The sequence below is a fragment of the Tetrahymena thermophila genome (assembly GCF_000189635.1).
Source record: "Tetrahymena thermophila SB210 genomic scaffold scf_8254697, whole genome shotgun sequence".
NCBI classification, from domain to species: Eukaryota; Ciliophora; class Oligohymenophorea; order Hymenostomatida; family Tetrahymenidae; genus Tetrahymena; species Tetrahymena thermophila.
In genome coordinates, this window is record NW_002476463.1 from 1695166 (window position 1) to 1716795 (window position 21630).

Here is a 21630-nt window from a genome sequence, read left to right on the forward strand (position 1 = left end):
GAAGATAAAAATTTATTAGAAATTCCAGACATAGAAGAAGATATTTAATTTGAAATAGAATAAGCAAAATAGAAAAGCCACCTTTTAATACTTATTGGATGTATACTAAGCAAATTTGGAATAGTTTTTTGCTCAAAATATACAAGCATTACTCTAAATAGACAAATTGATGATGAAGTTTATTCGTTTATTACATATTTTACTGTATCTATGTTTGGCTAAGTTTTAGTAGGATTTATTATAGATCTATTATCCTTAAAGGCTTCATGGCGATTTTCTTAAGCCATTTTTTTATTTGGTATTTTAGCTTACTTTGCTTCAATATAATTGGAAAATAATTAGTTAGTAATGTTATCTAACTATTTCTTCTAATTTTGTTTTGAATGCAATTACGTATGCGGAAATTATGTCATATTTAATTCGTGTTCTCACCTAAAAAGAAAATTCATCTATCAATCCTTATTCTATGCAATAGGAAGCTTTATACCATATATAATAGTTGAAATTCTAAAATTGTTTTCTGTTGATGAAAGTATAAAAAGTTATTACTTACTTGGATTAATTTTGATATTCTTAATAATAAACTTGATTGGATATCTTTTGGTTTCGATATTTTACAATAAGATAGTTTAAATAAGAGAAAAATCATAAAGATATTAGCTTTTCTTGTAATATAGAGGAGTTGGTATAACTTTGAAAAGCATATTTAATTTTTATTGGAACAAAAATAACATTTATTTAATATTAAATCTTGTTTCTCTTAAATCGATGTGCTCCTTGTAGAATATTTCCTTTTTGATTAATATTCTTATAAATAATTAACAGAATAACAAATAATATGATATTGAAGGTATATTAAATATAACCTACTATTTATCATGTATATTAGGTGTATTTCTATTACTAATAATTATTTCTTCCAACTAAATAATTGCTTTAAGCTATGAAGTATTAAAATATTTTCTTCTTTCTTTGATTACCTTTTAGGTTATTTTGACAGTTCTCATATATTTCTAAGATCGTTTACCTTTTGACTTCTTCTACTCAGTTGTATTTATTAGTCTTATATTTAAGGGAATAGCCTATAATTTATCAGGTGTCTTGTGCAATTCATTATTAATTGTCTTACAATCAGAAAAAAGTTCTATTAGAGGAATTGGATTGGCTTTGTTTGGGGCTTCTGAAGAGATTTTAGACATTTTTTACATTTTTTAAATTGATCCTATGATTTTGAGTCTTATTTTATGTTTAATTGGAATATTAGATTTATTATATTGCTATTACTATCTAAAAGCAAAAACCTTTACTCTTTTAGAAGCTTAATTATTAAATTAAAACTAATAATAAAATAGTTAAAATTAGTTGTTAATGTAATTCTAATTACATACTTGATAAATTTAAAGTTTTTAATTAATTTTTATCAAATATTAAGTTTAAGCAATACTTTTTAATAAATTTACAAAATTACTTTTATGTTTTTATTTTTTAAAATTTTATGTGAAACATCAAATTTAAATATTAACTAATTCATTATTATAAAAAAATATATTAACTAAAATTCTAATATAGCAAGATGTCATACAACAATTTCGTGGTTTGCATGCCACCTATTTATTATTAAATAAATTTTTTAGTTATTTTTAATTTAAAAAAATTTTACGGGTAAAACATTTAAATGGGTTTAGAATATTGGATAATTTACAATTAAAGAATTATTTTTATAACACTTTTATCATTTTATAAATTAATAAACATTTTAATTATCACCAATAACAATATTTATAAAACCATTTATACTTTCTACAGCAATATTTTCTTATTTCCTCATAAATTAGCAACAAAATAGTTATTGATAAGCAACTAGTCCATAACCAGAAAATAATTGGTCTACCCCCAAATACTGTTTAAATTCCAGGAATATATTATAGTATTATAGCCAAAACTGTTTAAAATGCAATTCCTTAAAACATTAAAGAATTATAAGAACTTTTTACAAAGCTTGTAGATCTAGTCTTACAAGCAATAATATTAAACGACTATACAAAAATAATTGTTACAAAATAAACACTTTAAGCATAGTTTAGAGCTTCTGTCGAGTAGCATGCTGTTTGGGATATTAAAGGAGACCAATTTTATTATTTATTAATATCACAATAACTCCAATTAATATTAGGCTAGAATGCCCCACTTTCTGGATCACAATATACCAACGATTTTCTCAAATCAAAGTTACCTTCAGTAAGTTTAAACCAATTTATTTAATATTTTAACTTAGAAATAGCTTCTTAGTATTGAGGCTTATTACAGTTATCAAATTTTGTGATGTTGTATAAATCTTAATTATAGAAAGGATCAATTTAGTTGTTCATTAATGGATTAATATAACTACCAAAATCGTTTTAAGGTGATCTATATCCTGTAATAGAAGCTAAGCCAAATAAAGAAAGAACGGGGAATCCAAAATAATTAAATGCTATAAGATATCCTAGATGACCAGCTGCGCTAGCTATTAAACCAGTTTATAAACAGGATACGGTAATTAATTTATTAGAAATTAAATGTTCTGTTTTATTTCGAGGTTTTCTTGTCATCAAATCAGTCTCAGCCTCTTCATATGCAAGAGAAATAGCAAGCAAAAACTGATTGCATAAACTTAAAATTAGCATATAAATATTTGAAAGTGGTAATGGAATTTAGAAAATTATGAATGATAAAAATGGGATTATTTCTGCCATATTCGAAGAAAAAAGGAAAAATATAGCTTTTTTCATGTTATCAAATATTTTTCTACCCTCTTCTATGCATGAGACGACTGAGGAAAAGTCATTATCTAATAAAATAATATCAGCAGCATATTTATTTCTTTCCCAATCTGATAAATTGATAAAAATACCCACTTCTGCTTATTTAATCATTTTAAAATCATAATAATTATTTCCAATACCTGCTACAATATAACCTTCTCTTTGGCAAACTTCAACAATTTATTTCCTTTATTTTTCAAATACTCTACAAAAAACACAGTAAGGTTTAGATATCCATTAACGCAAATAATAATATTCATCCTCATTCTCTTCCTAGGATTATTCAATATATTATACTATATCTACACCACTGACTACAATAGCTTTGCACTGCTGGCTTGCTTCAAACCAAGAAAGATTATTATTTATTTCCATCAAATCTAAGTTAGTTAAGATATCTTTTGGAATGAAATTTAACTATTTTGCTGTGCTTGCTGATTCATGTGGATGATCTGCTGTAATCATGATAACTTTAATTCCTGCTTTTCTTAATTTTTAAACTTACTATAAAACTCCTTATTTAGGAGGATCTCTAAATGAAATTAAACCACAAAATTAAAAATTTTAAAGATTAAAAGGAAGATTTTAAAAGGATGAAACGTTAATCATAGATCCTTATGGGAACTAAGTATTTGATAAGTGCAATCTAGCTAATCCAAGCGTCCTTTAACCATCTCGATAAAAAGCACTAATAACAGCATTTATTTTTTCTCTCCACCTATTATTTAGTTAAGATGACTGACCATTTAATATTATTTCTGAGCAAAAGCTCAAAATCCTTTCTGGAGAACCCTTAACGTAAACAGTGTAGTAACTATCTTCTTGCTATTCCTCAATTATGATTAAAGAACATTTCATCTAATTAGTAAATGGTATTTTACAAAGTGTACCATTAGGATTTATTGCAATTTTATGTCTATTGCGAAATTCATTGATATCTTCTATGTACTAATAAAATCTAATAATACTAATATCAGTATTACTACCTACTGCTGGGCAATTCAAATAGTCAATATCTTGTTTATCTACTAATTAAGAAGTATCAAATTGAGCTTCACAGCTAAGTACCGCTGCTTGATGAAGAATCTTAAAATCAGGGTCTTATATATCATATTGAGGAGTCTCTCCATCTTAAAGATGAACCATATTTTTAGATTAATAAACTCTTCCTTTATAGTATAAATTATGAACAGATATTATATTTTAAGTTAGAACACCAGTAGTATTAGTGCAAATGCAAGAAACAGATCCTAGGGTTTCTATAATTTAAGGATTTTTTACATAAACTTATTTATCATGCAAACTATTTGTAGCAATAGAGAGAGAGATTGAAAAGCAGCATATTAAACCTAATGGAGTGCTCCTAGCAAGAATACTAATACCAAATACAAAGCTTTCAGACAAGTTAAACTCACTATAAAAGAAAGCTAATAAGAAAAACAATAAACATAAGAAAATTGCAACTATAAATATAAAAATAGTGAAGCGATTAACTTCAATACTTAAAGAAGTTTTAGCTTATTATTCTTCTTATTCTAATTATTCAAATATAGAAAGTATATTATTACTTCCAGTGTTTACTACAACACCTTCTCCAGAACCACTACAGCAAAAAGTACTATAAAAAGCAATATTTGAAGTTTCTAAAAAACTTTCTGGATGAGAGCATTCAACAGTTCGATATTAAGGTTCACTTTCGCCTGTTAGTTGATAGTTATCTACCATCATTCCATTAGATGATAAAATGCGAATATCTGCAGGAATTCTTTATCCATATTTTATTTATATTATATCACCAACAACAAGTTAACTTGGATCTACCTGTTTTTTTTAACCACCTCGAATAACATCAACCTTTTAAGCAGTAAATTGGGAATATAATCTATCTTTTAACACTTCTCTTGATGAGTGCTATTAAAAGTTAATAGCTGCACTAATAAAAATTACAATAGCAAGTATAATAGTGAGATAAATATTAGATGAGTTTGGTTGTATAATTTGAGCAACAAGAAATAGAACCACACATAGCCAAAGAGATAGAGAATAAATATTTTTCATTTATCTGAAGAACAAGAATATGATATTTTTTTTCTTAGGAAGTACTTTGTTTTCGCCGTGCTTTTTCAACAAAATATTAGCTTACTCATCTGTTAAACCTAAAGCAAAGTCAGTATTATACTTTATTTTCAGTTCTTCTAAAGAAATTTTATGATCAACATACTAATCTAAAATATTATTTTATTAATTTTAATTAGAATTTTAATTAATCTAATTCAAAACTTAGTCTTCGTTTTATTCTGAATATTAATTAGTGTGAGCATCTTTGTTTCCATCATCTTAATTTATATTTATCTATCGAACACACTAGTTTTAATTAGCTTCTTACATCTTATTTTAAGGAAGCAAATATTTATTTATAATTAAACTTTTTATTAAATTATAATTTATCGAAATTAATCCAATTAACTTTTAGTTTCTTAATAGTCTACTTTTTAAAAAATTTTTCAATCTATTTCTAATCTATTAAAATATTGACTCTGTTAATAAAAAAGATAAATTGATGAAAATCAAAAATTAGTTTATTCTTTAATTAAACTCTAAAATTAAGGTTCTTTTTATGGTAATCCCAATATAAATAAATAGAGGATCATCATAACTATTTTGTTTAGTAAAGATGATTATATATCCATTTATTTATTTACTTACTTATTTACACATTGGTTTTTATTTCAATTTCAATCTAAATTATTTCTTTATATTAAATATTTTAACTCATAATTGTTAATAAGGTTAGAAAAATTTTATTAATCAATAAAATTATCTTTAAATACTTTAAAACATTTTTAACCATTTACATAACTACATAAAAATAAATATAAAATTTATTAAGTTTAATAATAAGGTATAAATTTATTTTATCATAAATTCTGAAACTATTAAAGGACACAAATTATTGAATATGATCAATTTTAGAATTTAAAAAATACTTTTATTATTCCAAAAATATAAAGAAGATTAATTTTAAATAATTTTTAGTAATTGTTTTAAGCATTAAAAAATATCTAAAATTATATAAAATACAAAGAAATCAAAACAGTAAATGTGTAATATCTAAAATTTATAAATTTAAGTAAAATATTTATTCTCACAAGCTGGTAACACTACAAAACTATTCTTAACTTATATATATTTTAATATTTAATAACTCAATTAAAATAAAAAAAATTACAAAAAATCATAAATATAATTTAAAATAATAAGGTATTTATTTAATTTAAATTTAAAAATACAATAAGCAATTAAATAAAATGAAATATATTATTAATTATCTTAATTCTTTTCTCTTCTTCAGAATCACCTTTTTCAGAGTTTTCTTCCTCATTAATATCCTATAATTAATCAAAAAAATTACTTAAAAATTTTACAAACATTTAATATAAACTCATATTCCTAGTTAGATCTATATTATTTTTCATTAAAAATGTTTAAATAATATCACATGCTTTTGATATTAATTAATCCTTAAAAAAGCATATTTCTTTCTATTTAAATCTTTTAATTTCCTTAAAGTAAAATTTAATGTAAATCAATAAATTACTCTGTTTTTTATTCAAACTTTTTAACAACAAAAAAATTGTAACTTTTTTATATTTATTCTATTTTATAACCTAAAAATTATTTTATTCGTTTAAATTATTATCTCATTAAAAAAATCAAATAAAATACTATAAAGTAGATTAATTAGATAAATAATTTTATTTTCATTTTTATCATAAAATCTCTGTTTTATGATTATTTAATTTAGTAATTTTATAAAATTAAATTTTAAATTTATAAAAAATTTTAATTTTTTATATGCTTAATTATTTTAAAATAAAATATTAATTATTTAATAATCAAATAATTTGAAAATTCTTTTAGAAAAAATGATTGCAAATTTTAATTTTTTACTTCTTAAATATTCTTAAGAAAAAAAGAAGTATTAAGTTTGATTAATAAATTAAATTAAAATATTTTTAAATTAAAAAAAGAAATTTCTATAAAATCTCATCAAAATTTTATTAAGATTTCAATTATTATTTTACTTCAATCTAATATGAATTTTTAGTTAAAAATTTTTAATTATAAAAAATGAATGATAAGTCATCTTTACATAATTCAAAATAATGTTAATATTAGTAAGTTTATTAATTAAAAATTGTTAATAACAAAAATTTGATAAACTTTTTAAAATTATTCTTGTTTTGAGAGTCACATGTACTGCATTAGATAAATAAAAAGATTACTCATTATTTATTATATTTTGCATTTAAATATAAAGAGTAAAAATTTTGTATATTTTTTAAACAAAGAAGATTGTACTATCTTAGATAAAAATAATTACAAATATTATATATATTTTGAATATTAACAGATTGATACTAATTAATTTTTATATTATTTACATTAATTAATAAACTTTTTAAAAGTTATTTAGGATTTAACAAGTATTTTTATTTGCTTGCTTGATTGCTTGTTTTTCTTCATAATGAATGAATTAATGAATTTGGTATATAAATCAATGATAATTAGATTATGGCAAGATCTCTTATCTAAAATCTTCGAAAGTTATTTTTCCTCTTTAGTAGCGATCGAAGCGGCTAAAGATATTTTTAATATCTCTATCGACTGTGCACAAATGATAGGAATCTAAAACTTTTTTGAGCTCATCATGAGATAAATATCCATTTTTTTCCTTATCAAGTAAAAAATAGGCATCATCTAACTTAAAATCTTTAGAGTGTAAGAATTCTGACTTCATTTATTCTAATTTTTACTCTTAATTTAACAGCTGCTTAAATAATTAAGAGATGATGTCTTTGGTCTCAAAAGTGAATTTACTCTATTTTTTTCATTTTTAAAAAGATTTTTATTTAAAAAGTAAATTTTAAATGAAATTACAAAGTCTGGATGTCTTGGATTGTAAAGTGACACCCTGTTGTTAAGTATAGCAGAATGATCTGAGGATATAGGCTTGAATATGTCATCTACATCTTCTTTCCTATAATTAAAAATTTTTTTTTCCATTTTATAATTTAAAATTAAAAGAATTATTACTTCAAAAATTTCTAATTTCTGGGACATAACTTGTTAAATAGGAAATAAATAGATTCTCTTGACGAGTGGTTGTCAATACTTTTCAAAAATGATTCAAATTAAGGAAGCTCAATCAATCCTTTCTGATCGATATCCATTATTCTAAAGGCATCAGAAAGAGTGAAGTCTGCTCTCATTGACAAATTTTCTTTAATATTTTGAATTTCATTTGAGGAATCAATAATATATTTGAAGATTTTAATCATGTGAGATTCAAGTGGAGATTGATTGTGTCCATTGTTTAATGATTTATTGAGTGAGCTAATTTTGTTAGGAGTGCCAGACATATTTAACTCGTTTCTATTTGACTTGCTCACTACTTCATATGCCTTAGTAGGGCTTTCTTCTGGCTTAAAAGAATTACTAAAATGGTTAACTTTTTAGACATTTATATAACTTAGATCTTTTTCCAAAGCAAGAATTCTTTGGTTTTCTGCTTCTTCGATTTCTCTCAATTTTTCATTTTTGAATCTTTCTATTTCTAATTCTTAAAGTTTCTTTTTTTGCATTTCTTCTACTAAAATGAGTTCTTACTTCCTTTTCTCCATCAGCATAGTTTCTTCCATGCTTTCTTAAATTTTTTTCTATTTCTCTAAAGCAAGTTTAACCTCTTTTGCCTTTTGATTTTCTAACTCTAATTATATTCTTTTTTGTTCTATTTCTCTTTGTAATCTCTATTTGGTTTCCTACTCTGCAGCCAAATCATTATCTTATTTAAATTGCACTTGTTTTAAGTTTGATTATGGTTATTATAAACTAGCTTTATCGTTTTAATGTTTCGGAGTTGTGAGTGAAACTGGCTGAAGCTGTATAATTTGATTCTTTTCAATAAAAGGAGTTTCAGGAATTGTATTAGAAGCATGTAAACTGCTGCTTCTATCAACATAGTTTTTTGTTACAAAATCTTATCTGAAGGGACTACGTTATGTATTTTCAGCAGATGCCCTCATTTGCATTTCATAAATTTGTCTAGTTTTTTCTAATTCTCTTTATTTAATTTCGATTTCTTACTGTCTTCTAAAATCTTCCATTTAATTATACTATCTTACACGCTCAAGAGAAGCCTGTCTAGAAAGTTATTATTCTAATTATTAAACATCTCTTTCAATCTTTTGTGATTTTAGTTATTTCATTCTGATTTCATCGTCAATTCTCATCCTTTCCCTAATAGCTTATTGCATCTTTTCATCTTATTCTCTTATCCTATCTCTTTCTTTTTTAATGCGTTAAATTCTTTCCAACTCTTCCTCTTCCTATTTGATTTTCTCTCTTCTTAATAACTCCTCTTCAATTTACTATTTACGAATCTCTTCTTCTTTTCTTAGTCTATTAAGTCTTTCTTCTTCCATTAAAAATTGCTTTTATTTTATATTTTCAAGCTCTCTTAGCTATTTTTCTTCGATTTCTTTAATTTTCTTGATTTCAGCATTTCTAGCCTCATTTTTGATTTCAATCTAGTCAATAATTTATTACTCTTTGATTGATTACTTTCTAAGTATAATTTCATCTGCCTTATAAGGAGAATAAGAAGAAGTTCTACTATTTAATTATTATTAATCTGTATGCTTTTATCTCATCTTCTTTTCTATTTCATCTTGTATTTCATATCTTTTATTTTTTTCTATATAATATTCTTTCATGTTGTCCTAATAGCTAGTTCTTACTGGACTTACAATACCTTTTTCATATTTTTTAGATTTTTCTTCTTTTTGCTAATAAATTTCTGAGCTTCCACCAAGAGATTCTCTATTCAAAATTTATGTTTGCATAAGCTTTTTCTTCTCTGTTGAAGGATAATACCTTGAAACAGCGTTTATATCTTCATCAGTATTGTTATTTATATATCCCTAGAAAGCTCCTTCCTTTAAAGTGTTATTTAAAGGCTGAGGAATACTTTATTTTTTTTCAGTCTATGGCTAGCTAGATATTAATTTACTATTATTGTTGCTATAATTATATTTATCTGATTAAATAGTGCTGGTTTGCTTTAGAGGATCAATATCTTTTACATCAACTTTTATCATTCTTACTGGTGAGGGAGAATGGCGATAATTAGAGTAAGAATCATTGTATTTAGAAGAGCTGAGGTCTTCATAATTTGCTTATCTTCTTTCTTAACTTGATCGAGACAACTCTTCCCTGAGTTTTTATTTAAACTCTTTCCCATATTAGTTTGCATTTTTCATGTCATATTAAGAATCATAATTGATTGTAGAGTGATTGTTTTTGCTGTTAGAGTATAAATTCTCCTTCAATTTTTTATAAATTTAAGTTGTTGGCGAGTTTTTTTCAGAAAGAACAAGACTATTATTCAATTCATCCACTAACTTTTGCTTGAGCTCTCCATATCTTTTATTACTGGAATTTTCATACTTGGCTTGATTACTGTTACAGTTATTTTAATGGTAATTACTCAACAATAAAACTTTTTATGCAGGCTATTGAGCAGAAGAGGAAAATTAAGAATTAAGTTGCTACTATAATTCTGGATAACTTGTGTTGCTTTCATGTTATGAATATACATTATTTTATTATTAGTTGTTGCGTTTTTAATTAGAAAATTGCTATCCAAATATTTCATTTTTGATTTAATTTTTAAGCTCTTCTTTATAGTTTAAAAATGAATTATTTATATTTTCTTTTGGATTAGAAGAACGATTCAGCTTAGAGGTAACTTTTGAAGAATTACTGCTTAAAGGCTAGAAGCTATTATTATTATTATTTTAATAAGATTTCATACCACTGCTTGAACTCATAACCCCTTTGTAGTCTGAGTTTTAGTGGCCACTAACCTTCTTACTGCTTGTTTGATTGCTTGATGATCCTCTATAAGGATCTACATTTTAATTATTGTATTAATTTTTATAATGATTAGAAGAATTTTATTTAGACTAACTTCCAACAAATCCTTGTGAAGTACCTGTACTATTATTACTAAGTGAATTACCTCTACTTGGATTATTGTAGCTGTTGTTATTATAATTGTTACTATATGAGATGGTTTTCATTTTAGTTGGTGTTGTGTGGATATTACTGTTATTATTATTGTGGTAATTGATTTCTGTTGAAGAAGATTGTGGCAACTATGATTTTTTGCCACTATTTCTTTATATTGAAGAACTTTATTTAATTTTATCTGTTGAATTTTATCTTCTAGGAGTCTTATTTATGTTTGAGTTATCATTATTTAATTCATCTGAAAACCTTTAGCTACTTCTATTTGTATATCCTTAATAGTCATTTTACTAATTATAATATCCGTTCCCATGTGTCCCATTTTAGTATGAGTAAGAGCGAGACTTCGCTTATTTTTACTACTCAAATCCATTGCTATTTTAAGAATATGAAGGATTTCTGCTTTCTTTCTAAGCTGATCCTGTAAGATTAGTGTTATTTACTTTTTTCTTTGAAGAAGAATTGTTATAAACAGCAGAATTAGCTAAATTGCTAGAGGAAGATTTCTTTTCTTATTGCTGGGCTTAAGCAGCTTGTTAAATGAGGGCAGTTTTATATTTTTTAAATGGAGTTAGGCTTAATTCTAAATCTAACTAACTAATTTTCCCATCTTTATCATGATCACATCTCCTTAAAATATTAAGAATATCATCGCTTGTTGAAGAATATCCCATCAAATCAATAAAATTCTATAAATCACCATGCTCAATATGAATCTTATTAGATTTTTATGAAATACATCTAAAAGCTGCAGATATCTTGTAGTCCCACCTACTCATAATTTCTTCCTTTTATACTTCAACTACTCTGTATAACTAAAGCTCTTTTTCAAATACCCTAATTAAAGCCCATTCAAGCTCATATGTTACTTCCACTACTTTTCTTCTATGTGGAATGAGTTCCACCTTAAGTTGTCTTAAAAAGTGACTGCTGTTAGGCAGAATCATTTTTAAAAAGCTAATTTTTTTATCATAAAAATACTTAATTAAAACATCATCTTGATTTTATGAAATAATTAATCAAAAACGCTTTAAACAATTTTATAAAATTATATTCAACAAAATGAAAAATTACTTTGTATAGTTCATTTTTTCTTTAGAGCCATTGTAATTGTAAAATAATTAGTTCATTTCCTATGGCAAATAACGCACTGAAAAATTATCTAAGAAGTCAGTGATATCTTTGCGAATTATGTAATTTTTATTTCCACTAATTTTGACAAACAAGGAGTGAGGATCGAATTCCTCCTATTCAGAAAGAACTTATCTTACTACCTCAACTAATCTTTCATTTTCTGCGATATTCTAAAATAGATTCGCAATTCGTTTTTAAGTCTCTAAAGTGAGCATATTTTAACTATTTTTTTAATATTATCAATCAGAATAAAGTAATCTCCAATCTGTTTATTAAATATTCGCTAAATTTTATCTTTTGAAGAGTTTTTTTTCAAAAAAATTGATCTATGAAGTAATTTATATGCAGTCTTTACAGCTACTCTGTGATTTTGTTTATTTATAAATTCAAGCCAAATTAACTATCCTAAATACAATGATTGAAAAGAATACTTTATTTAACTATTTTTTTATTTTACTTTTCCTAAAAATATTAATAATCTGTTTGTATATAATTAGAATGTATTTATGTTTGTTTGTTTTTATTTATTTATTTGTTTGTTTATCAACCAAAATTAAAAAATTTATATTATTAATGTCAATATTTATGATAATACATAATTATTTCTATGCAATTAATTGAATAAATGTTAAAAACCACTTATTTTTCTGTTGGATGGAATTTACCTTCTCTTTCAATTACATTATTAATTAATAAATTTTAATCATAAACGAACTAATTGTATTCCAAGCTTATTAATTTCAATTGTTAAAAATTTTGAATCTTCAAATTCAATCAATTTATTTTTTAATATATTCGTTAAAATTGTCTGTTTATTATTTTCAATATTTTTACATTTATTCCTATTCTCATTCTAAATAAAATTTATATTACAAATAAAAACATATTTAGTAAAAACGCATATAAAAAATAAATTTAAAAAGTATTTGTAAAATTGTAAAAATTGATTTGATAAATATTTTTAAAAATAATAAATATTATTAAAATTAAAATAAAATATTTCTAATTTAGATAAGATACAACTAATAGCAAATAAAAATAATACAAGGTTGTAAGATATAAAGTTTTAAATAATTAATGAAAAAATAAATTAAAAATTATTTTAATTTTAAAAAGTAAATAATTGATATATTTTATTTTATGCAATTTGTGTTATTTAAACGAATATTAATTACTTTCAAAATAAAATCAGAAAACAAAAAAATGCAAAATATAAAATAATTTTTTATGAGATTAATAATCTTATAAAATGAGTATTTGTTTGCTTGATGGTTTTACTTTAATATTTTCATTAAAACTTTACCTTGATCAAACTTATTTTTTATTAATTACTTTAAATTTAAATACTTGACTTATTTCAGTAGTAGCTTCTTTCATAAAACTTTGTGCTTTTAAGAGCTTTAGTAATTGAAGCAGCTAATCTTGTAAGTTCTTCAACATATCTATTAGAATGAATTTGTTAATTTAAGAAAAATTCTAAGTTTTAAAAATCTTTACGTAGAAGGCAAAGAGGCTAACTCTTAAGGAAGAGTGTTTTCAACATGAGATCTGATTTCAGTTACCTTTGTAATGGGAACTCTATCAACTAATTTTTTTACTTAAGGAGAAGAAAAGCCTAATCCTGAAGAGGAGCTAAATACATTTCTCTCTTAAGATCTTCTTAGAGGAGTATTTGAAATCTAAGAAAGAAGATTTTAGGAAGGATTCAATGATGATCTCTTGATAGAATTCAAATTTGAGAATGAGCCAGCACTGAGCTTTCTTGGAGAGACCTAAGCGTTTTTAGTAGTTAATGCACCAGATTTTAAGGAGAAACTTTCAGAAAGAGTGTCTTTCTTCTTGCTCTCAAAAAGTGAGGTAGATAATTTATTTTGAATTGCACTACTTGAAGACTATACTGCTGACTTTGAATTATCTCTCTTTTTGCTATTAATATTAGTTAAAATAAATTATCATTTTAGATAAAGCAAAATTATATTCTAAATACTCTTTAAAATTTAATAATAAAATAAGATTTTCTAATTTTGTTTTGATTAATAATTTTAGGTAAAAATTCAAATTAAATATTTATAGATAAGATTATGAGCTGGTGATTTTAATTATTTGAATATGAAATAAGAGAGGAAATATTCCTTTGATGTAGTTGTTAGTAATTCAAAAATAAAGAATTTAAGAGATATTATATTTATTAATGTTTGGCGTTATTCAAAATTTTTAATTGTTTAGCAAAAATTTACAAGAAATCCATTTCAGAGAGCAAACCTACAGTTTTAGTCTAAGCGGGAGATTGAGGTTAAACAGATAACTTTCTTTACTAGAAATCAAAGATTCCTTTCAATCCATTACTCTATTACTATTATTACTATTGCTTTTGGCCTAGAGTTTCTATTCTTTATATTTTTGATAAATAAAAATAAAGCTTTAAAGCCGCTTGGATATATCTTATAATATATAAATATTTCAAGCAGATTATAAAATTTACGATTTTTAGACTTAAGAAAAGCGAGGAGGAGAATTGGCCTATTGTGATGATTAAGAATTGTAAGCTCTTTCGTTTTGAACGAAGCTCTTTTATTAAGAATTTTAAGGAGCATCTCCCCATAAACTACTGGCTAGAGAAGATTTTTCGTTTTTAAAGAAATTTTAGCTTTGTGGCTAAACTTTGCTGGCTGAGTGATCCTTTAAATTCCTCTAAAGTCCATCAAAAGATGGAACTGCTCTAGGAGAGTAAAATTTATGTGATAACTTGAGAGGAGAGTATTGCTATTATTGCTAATGTAAGCTGTGTAATTCTCTAGATTGTTGTTGTGATTGTTATTGTTAATTTTACTAACCTAAAGAATCGTAGTTAATTTTTTCAAATAATCTTTTATTCACTGGAGAAAACTACTACTGGGCTTATGGTTATTGCTATTAATGGAACTATTGCAAAAGCTAGCTCTCTTTTTGAGGTTGATTCTAGTAATTCACATATGAGGAATTAGAAACTTCGGTATTCATCTTGGAACTATCAAAAAACTTATTGTATCCTATAACCTTTTCTGTAACGTTTGTGCGAATACCCTTTCTCAATTCATTCATTGAATTAGATATTTCTTGTTATTAATCAGGTATTTACCATTTGTGCTTAGCTGCCTTTATAATATAGGTGCAACATTAATAAATAAATCCTATCTTATTTCTTAAAGTATCTATCTAATATTTACTTGACTGGATGAAAGTTAGAAATTCATTTTTGATGTCTATTAATTTATTTATCTATCTATCTATTTATTTATTTGAGCTATACTCTTAACTTGTTCAGATTTTTTATTAATAAATTATTATTAAATATTTGATATTTTTAATATATCTTTTAGATTTAAAGTTTCTCTTTTCTGATTTAATTGATTGATTGATTAATTATTTAATAATTAACAACTCACTTTGTTTCATAAAAATCTTTTAATGTTTTATTTTGTTTTATTTAATCATCTATTTATTTTTTATTTATTTATTTATTTTCAGAAATTAAAAATAAGCTTGAATGAATATCCTACAATCAAAAATTATAAGTTTTATTGTATTTTTGAAAAATAAACAAAATCAATCAATCAATAATCTTTCTAACTATCCTAACATTTAAAATAAATACTGAATCTTTATTTTTGATACCCACAAAAAATAAAACTATAAAAAAATTTCATATTTTTATTAACTAAAGCAACCTGTATAAATTCAAGGCGTTTTTGAAATAAACTTTGATGACCACTTAAAATATCTTAAAAAATAAATATTAGAATTGTATTTACAAGTTGTTTTAAATTGATATAAACATATAAAATTTCAAATTATTTAATAATAAAAATGTTTTCAAAATATGAATTCAAAAATTACTCACAAAAGTAAAGTGATTAGAAAAAATTATTCTTTTACAATTTTTTATTTGCTAAATTTATTAATTCTTATAAAAGTATGAGCAATTATATATTTATTATTAATTTAGAGCTTTAGAATTCCTATTTTATTCATGTAAATAAATAACTCAACAAAGAATTAAACATTCATTTTTTTTGGTAGGTTCAAACAAAAAATACATTTTGAAATGCTTCTTATACTTTTTTAAATTGATAAATAAGCTCCTTTTTATATGAATCTTAATTTACATTTTCATTTAAAATAATTTTTCTAAAACTTAAGCAAATTTTATGACTGACGATTATATACATAATTATTGTATCAAGTTAGACGCTTGCAATTTATTTAAGATATGAATTAAACTAAAGTAAGTTAATATTTATTATACATTTAAATATAAAAACGTGAATTTATTAAAAGACTCAATCCATTTTATCTAAGGCTCTATTAAAACCACCTTTTCTATTCATATATCTTCTATATTTTCTTTTTTCTTTTCTACAAAGGAATACTGATTCTTTTGCAGTTCCATTATGGTCTTTCCCTTTTGAAGAAGCAAAACCAGTTATACCTAGCATTTATATCATTTATTATTATAGATCATCTTGACCATCATCTTCTTCTTCTTCATCCATTTCCTCTCCTCTTGAATCATCATTATCATCTCTTGATTGGCTACTACTGCTACTTCTGCTTCCACTTCTACTATTATTGTCTTTTTTTTATTGTTTTCTTTTTGATTAATCTTGATGCTCTTTATTTTAATGGCTATTTTATTCTTGCAAATTATTTTCACTTTATGATTTTCCGTTTTCGCTATCTTTATTCACATCTTGTGATGAATTTGTTTTTTTATTATCCTTTTCATCATTTATTTTTTATTGAGAGGATGATTGTCCTTCGTTTTTTTAACTTCTTTCCTTTGATCTGCTTTTGGAATCACGTCTATTTTTTTTAGATCTTTATTCAGATTTGCTTTTAGATCTTTTGTTTCTAGTCTATGATTTAGAAGATCTTCTCTTTCTGTCTTTAGATCTACTTCTTGATTTATTTGATTTTCCTTTCTTTCTATCTCTGGACTTGCTTCGAGAGTTATTTCTTTTTCTCTCAACTGATTTGCTTGAGTTTTTATTTTTTCTATCTTTTGATCTCTTTCTGTCTTTAGATCTTGACCTACTTTATTTTCTATCTCTGCTTGAGCGTCTTTCACGACTTCTTTTTCTCTCTGCATCCCTTTTATCGCTATCTTTTTTCTTAGATCTTGATCTTGATCTTTTACTTTTTTCTTTCTCTCTTTCTCTCTCTCTTGATCTACCCATTTTTTTTACAACTATCGATAATAAATTAAATTTTTTTGTATAAACTGAAATTTAATTTGACTATATATATCTTAATCACTATTTGAATACAAATAATATTTAGATCTTCTAAGAATATCAAACATTAACAAAATATTATAATTAATTTCTTTAAGTAGACATAAAAGTATGAAATTAAAAAAATAAATATGTTGATTTTTTTCAATTAAAATAAAAATTTATAAAATTGTTAATTTGTTTTATTAAATTTATTAAAATAAATTGCAATCCATTCGCAATAAATTAGTTTTATTTATCACGTAAAAAAAAAGCTTAAAAATGATTATTTTCCAAAAGAATAAATAAATGTGGTGAATTCTAAATTAAAATTGATTGTGAGTTTGTTAAACAAATATTTTTGATATTTCGTAGTAAATACGCACTATAATTAGATTATGATTGCTAGTAAAAATTTTTATCTGAATTCCAAAGACTTTTTTGAGATCTAATTGTAATTAATTTAAGCTTAGTTAAATCTAATAATTAGAATTCTAGCCCTTCTCTAATAGTAAAATAAATTTTAAATAGTAAGTTCAAATTTTAAAGGAAAGTTATAATTTTAATATAATGAGTTATCACAATTAAATATAAAAAATTCAATTAATTGATATCAAAGTTGTATTTAATAAACTATTTTGTTTTGAAAAATGTGAAATCAGTGGTCGGTAAACATCTACTGAGAGTCTATGAATCAGCAGATAAATACTTCCCAGAAAATCTCAGAATAATATTTAGAGGTATTTAGTAGTCTTTAATCTAATTTGTAAAATTAGACTAAGGGAGATTCATGAAAAAATATCTATCTATTTTTGATAATTGAGTATAAATAAGAGATTACCTCTACTGAATAAGACTGTAGAGTAAATGAATGGTATAATATAAACAATATGAGCTTATGTTATTCATAAATAAAATTCTTTATTCAGTCAGATAAATTAATTATCAAGAAAATAATTAATATTTCTGCTATTATTTTTGCGCTTAGAAGACTTTAACAACTCAATCAATTAATGCATTTCTTAAATTGTTAAAATAAATAATTTTGATAATTTTTTTTTGTAATTATAGATATTAAAAAAGCTAATAAGAAGACGAGAAATAAAAAGAGTTTTATAAATAAATGATAGACTAAGTTCAATCAGCAAATGATTTTGATAAAAAAGAAGAATCAAACAATCAAGATAAAAAAGAAAAGAAGCTACATAAAAGACTGAGAACTTCATCAGCCAATTTATATTCAAAGAAGTGCAAGAAATAAAACATTTCACCCGCAAAAGGATCAGCCAATTAGGCGAAAGTAGCCAAATTACCTCACCAGCGTTCTCTTTCTGCAAAAAAACCAGCTCTCCCTGTTATATTTCAGGGTAATTATATTAAAAAATGATAATTATTTTTGCATTAAAAGAACTCTTCACTGGAGTATATAATTTTTTATTTTAGCAATGAATAAGTAAAGTAGAGTTAGAAAGTTTACTTAAAAAATCTTTTTCATCTTGTTAATATTATTAAAATAGTATATTATTTATAGTTTGCTCTATATTTTAAAGAGTAACCTATTAAAAATTCATTTAATTTATATGAAAATGCTTCATACATTTAACTCATTAAATTTAATTAATAAATAGAGCAAAGAATTAACTCTAATTCTTTGTTACCTATCTCTGCGCTGTGTTGGAGTGTTACAGATGCAGTTAGCGGTCAATTAATCTACTCTAAGATGAGTTCTGAAGTAAGAGAAATGGCTTCTTTGACTAAAATGATGACATTATATGTCTGCCATCAGCTATCAACTACATATAATCTTAATGCTGAATCAGAAGAAATTATTGTTCCAAGGATAGCTGCATATACATGTGGTACAAGTGCATTCTTAAGAGAAAATGAGAAACTTTGCCTTCAAGATTTATATTACGCGCTCATGTTGCCATCTGGAAACGATGCTGCTGTAACACTTGCCCACCATTTTGGATAGTTGTTAATTAAGAATCCCTTACAGCCCATTAAAATTCGCTAATAATTAAATAACTCTTTAATCAATTAAATTTAGATCTAATAGCAATCATAATAATGCCCTCAAAAATAAACTTCTCCAGAAAGAGATATGAGTCCATTTAAAAAATCTATGAAAGAAGATGCGAAATTACCGAGTGAAAATCCTGATTTATAGCAGAATTTAAGCTCATTTTAATAGTTGGATTAAAAAAAGAAATCACAGTAATATATTTCAAGATTTGTTAAAGAAATGAATAAATATGCGTAAAAACTGGGCATGAGAGATTCGTAATTTTCAAATTGCCACGGACTTGCTTCAAAGAGCAATCGCTCAACATGCGAAGATTTATCAAAAGTGGCGCTAAATATTATCCAAACTCCATATCTTTAATAAATTTGTTCGACTAAAAATTATCAATGCATTATCTACCATACAATTAAAAAAGATATTAGAAAAGCAGAGTGGGTAAATACAAATAAATTATTATGGGATGAAACTAATTCTTTTAAAGGAGTTAAGACAGGCTGCACTGATAATGCCGGGCCTTGTCTTTGCGTATATTATAAAGATCCTATTAATGTAAATATTGAATTAATTGTCACAGTTTTGTGCTGTAGAAATCCTGAAAGAAGGTTTGACGATTCCTCTAATCTTGCTAGGTGGGCAGCAAAATAGCTGAAATCTTGCTAAGCTCCTATATAATAATCTACATCAAATTAGAATAAGTTCCAATTTTACAACCCTTCAAATTCAAACTAAAAAAACCTCTTCTCAAGAAGCAATGCGTTCTAGGTAAAAAACAAAAATGAAATATCATCTGAAATAATTCCATAGCTAGAACAAGTACATTCTTCTGAAAAGGTTTATTAACTGGGAAGAACTATTAATTCCTTTACTCAACTGACCTCTTTTTGTAATATAAATACAAGCTTTATCCAAGCTAATAACAGTAATACAATCAATCTAAATAAAAGCATGATAAAAGCAGCTAAAAATACTTAGAAAGTCAAAAAATTAGTTTCACCTCTACTTTAGCAATCTGAACAAAATAGAATAAATAAGTTTATCAACTCTAACATTAATTAAATATAAAATCACCACTTCAATGTAAATTCCTTGTATGGTAAAGATGAATCAGAATTAACTGAAAGGAGCATTATCCCCCAACTGACAAACAGAGGAAACGAAAATATTTAAAACACAAATAATAGCTAAATTCAAAGAGACCACTCTGCAAAGTTGTTGTACAATTCAGCTGAAAAAAATATGTCCATTAATTTGATTAAAAAACGTATTGAAGACAAAACTAAAATTGAAAACGAAGCCAAATACTCAAAAAGTCCTACTAAGATCTAAAAAATGATCTCTCAGCTAAATAGTTGTAAACCGAGTACTATATAAAATGTTCCATAACTGGTAATAAGCTCATCTTAATCTACTTCCTATTCGAGCAACTAAACTTCATCTACAAATAAAAATTACAATGATAACATTCTTTCTATTTAAAGTGATGATAATACTAATAATAATAATAATAACAACAACAATCCTAATACAATAATGTCTCCAACTACAACAAAGTCTATTCAAATAAGTCATTAAAATAGTGAAATATAAAATTAAAACTTTGATATGAGCAATAATCCAAGTATAATTTAAAATTCAGAAGATACTCAACAAGATCAATCTCAGTAGAGCAGCTTATAATAAAATTTAAATAATAAATAAGATTCTCATACAAGTTAATTAAATATCCTTTTAAATGAGAGGATCTAATACAGATCTGAAATAAGAGATAGCATAAAAAAACCAATAGGAGGAGGAAATAGTATTAATTCTATTTAGTCAATCAGTTAAATCCAAAATTCTGAAAGAGCTTCTTCATTGATAAACTAAAGTTTAATAAACAACTTAGAAATAAATAAATCAACCAACTTGAATAATTCAAATGCAAATAATAACAATAACCACAACATTAAAATATTTTCAAAATCAAAAAAGAAAAGATACATTATTTCTTGTTTAGCAAATATAAATTGAGTTAATTAATTAATAAACTACTTTAAATTACAATTTATTTGTATTGAATTTTTCCAAAATGAGTAATAAATACATACTCATCAACTATTCAATACATTTACATTAAATATTATATTTACTATTTATTATTTTTAATATATAATTCTCTTTAATTCTTTATTATATTTTTGTAATTATTTATTTCAGAGTTAAATTTATTTTCAAATTATTTTTCTACACAAATCCGAGTTTCTCTTATTTTTAAAATCTAAGCTATCATAAAATAGTTAAACTGTTAGAGTGTATTTTTGTAAATTTAAGATTAGGTTTTATT

General features: G+C 24.2%; 6 protein-coding genes across 6 annotated transcripts; 1 reads left to right on the forward strand and 5 right to left on the reverse strand. All coding sequences in view use genetic code 6, as the record gives it.

The window, feature by feature from the left end:
- Positions 1–876: 876 nt before the first annotated feature.
- TTHERM_000355799 (E1-E2 ATPase family protein) lies at positions 877–1199 on the reverse strand (the record flags this gene model as incomplete). Its single annotated transcript, XM_012796823.1, has 2 exons — positions 877–941; positions 1028–1199. The coding sequence occupies 2 exons, from the start codon at positions 1197–1199 to the stop codon at positions 877–879; spliced, it is 237 nt and encodes a 78-aa protein (XP_012652277.1).
- A 296-nt stretch (positions 1200–1495) lies between these two features.
- Positions 1496–5239, reverse strand: TTHERM_00355800 (Na,H/K antiporter P-type ATPase, alpha subunit family protein). Its single transcript, XM_001010478.2, has 2 exons — positions 1661–5239; positions 1496–1607 (listed from the first exon to the last, which is right to left on the reverse strand). The coding sequence occupies exon 1, from the start codon at positions 5190–5192 to the stop codon at positions 1764–1766; it is 3429 nt and encodes a 1142-aa protein (XP_001010478.2). The 5' UTR covers positions 5193–5239; the 3' UTR covers positions 1496–1607; positions 1661–1763.
- Positions 5240–7362: 2123 nt separating this feature from the next.
- Positions 7363–12244, reverse strand: TTHERM_00355810 (EF hand protein; the record flags this gene model as incomplete). Its single annotated transcript, XM_001010479.2, has 4 exons — positions 7363–7686; positions 7746–7845; positions 7902–11852; positions 11970–12244. The coding sequence occupies 4 exons, from the start codon at positions 12242–12244 to the stop codon at positions 7363–7365; spliced, it is 4650 nt and encodes a 1549-aa protein (XP_001010479.2).
- Positions 12245–13386: 1142 nt separating this feature from the next.
- On the reverse strand, positions 13387–15340 carry TTHERM_00355820 (hypothetical protein; the record flags this gene model as incomplete). Its single annotated transcript, XM_001010480.2, has 5 exons — positions 15236–15340; positions 14512–15164; positions 14267–14419; positions 13527–13955; positions 13387–13471 (listed from the first exon to the last, which is right to left on the reverse strand). The coding sequence occupies exons 1-5, from the start codon at positions 15260–15262 to the stop codon at positions 13387–13389; spliced, it is 1347 nt and encodes a 448-aa protein (XP_001010480.2). The 5' UTR covers positions 15263–15340.
- Positions 15341–16348: 1008 nt separating this feature from the next.
- On the reverse strand, positions 16349–17245 carry TTHERM_00355830 (hypothetical protein; the record flags this gene model as incomplete). The annotated part of the gene is made up of 1 exon (XM_001010481.3): positions 16349–17245. One exon carries the CDS (start codon positions 17243–17245, stop codon positions 16349–16351), a length of 897 nt encoding a protein of 298 aa, XP_001010481.1.
- Positions 17246–18404: 1159 nt separating this feature from the next.
- On the forward strand, positions 18405–21317 carry TTHERM_00355840 (D-alanyl-D-alanine carboxypeptidase family protein; the record flags this gene model as incomplete). The annotated part of the gene is made up of 2 exons (XM_001010482.2): positions 18405–18648; positions 18910–21317. 2 exons carry the CDS (start codon positions 18405–18407, stop codon positions 21315–21317), a joined length of 2652 nt encoding a protein of 883 aa, XP_001010482.2.
- Positions 21318–21630: the final 313 nt, after the last annotated feature.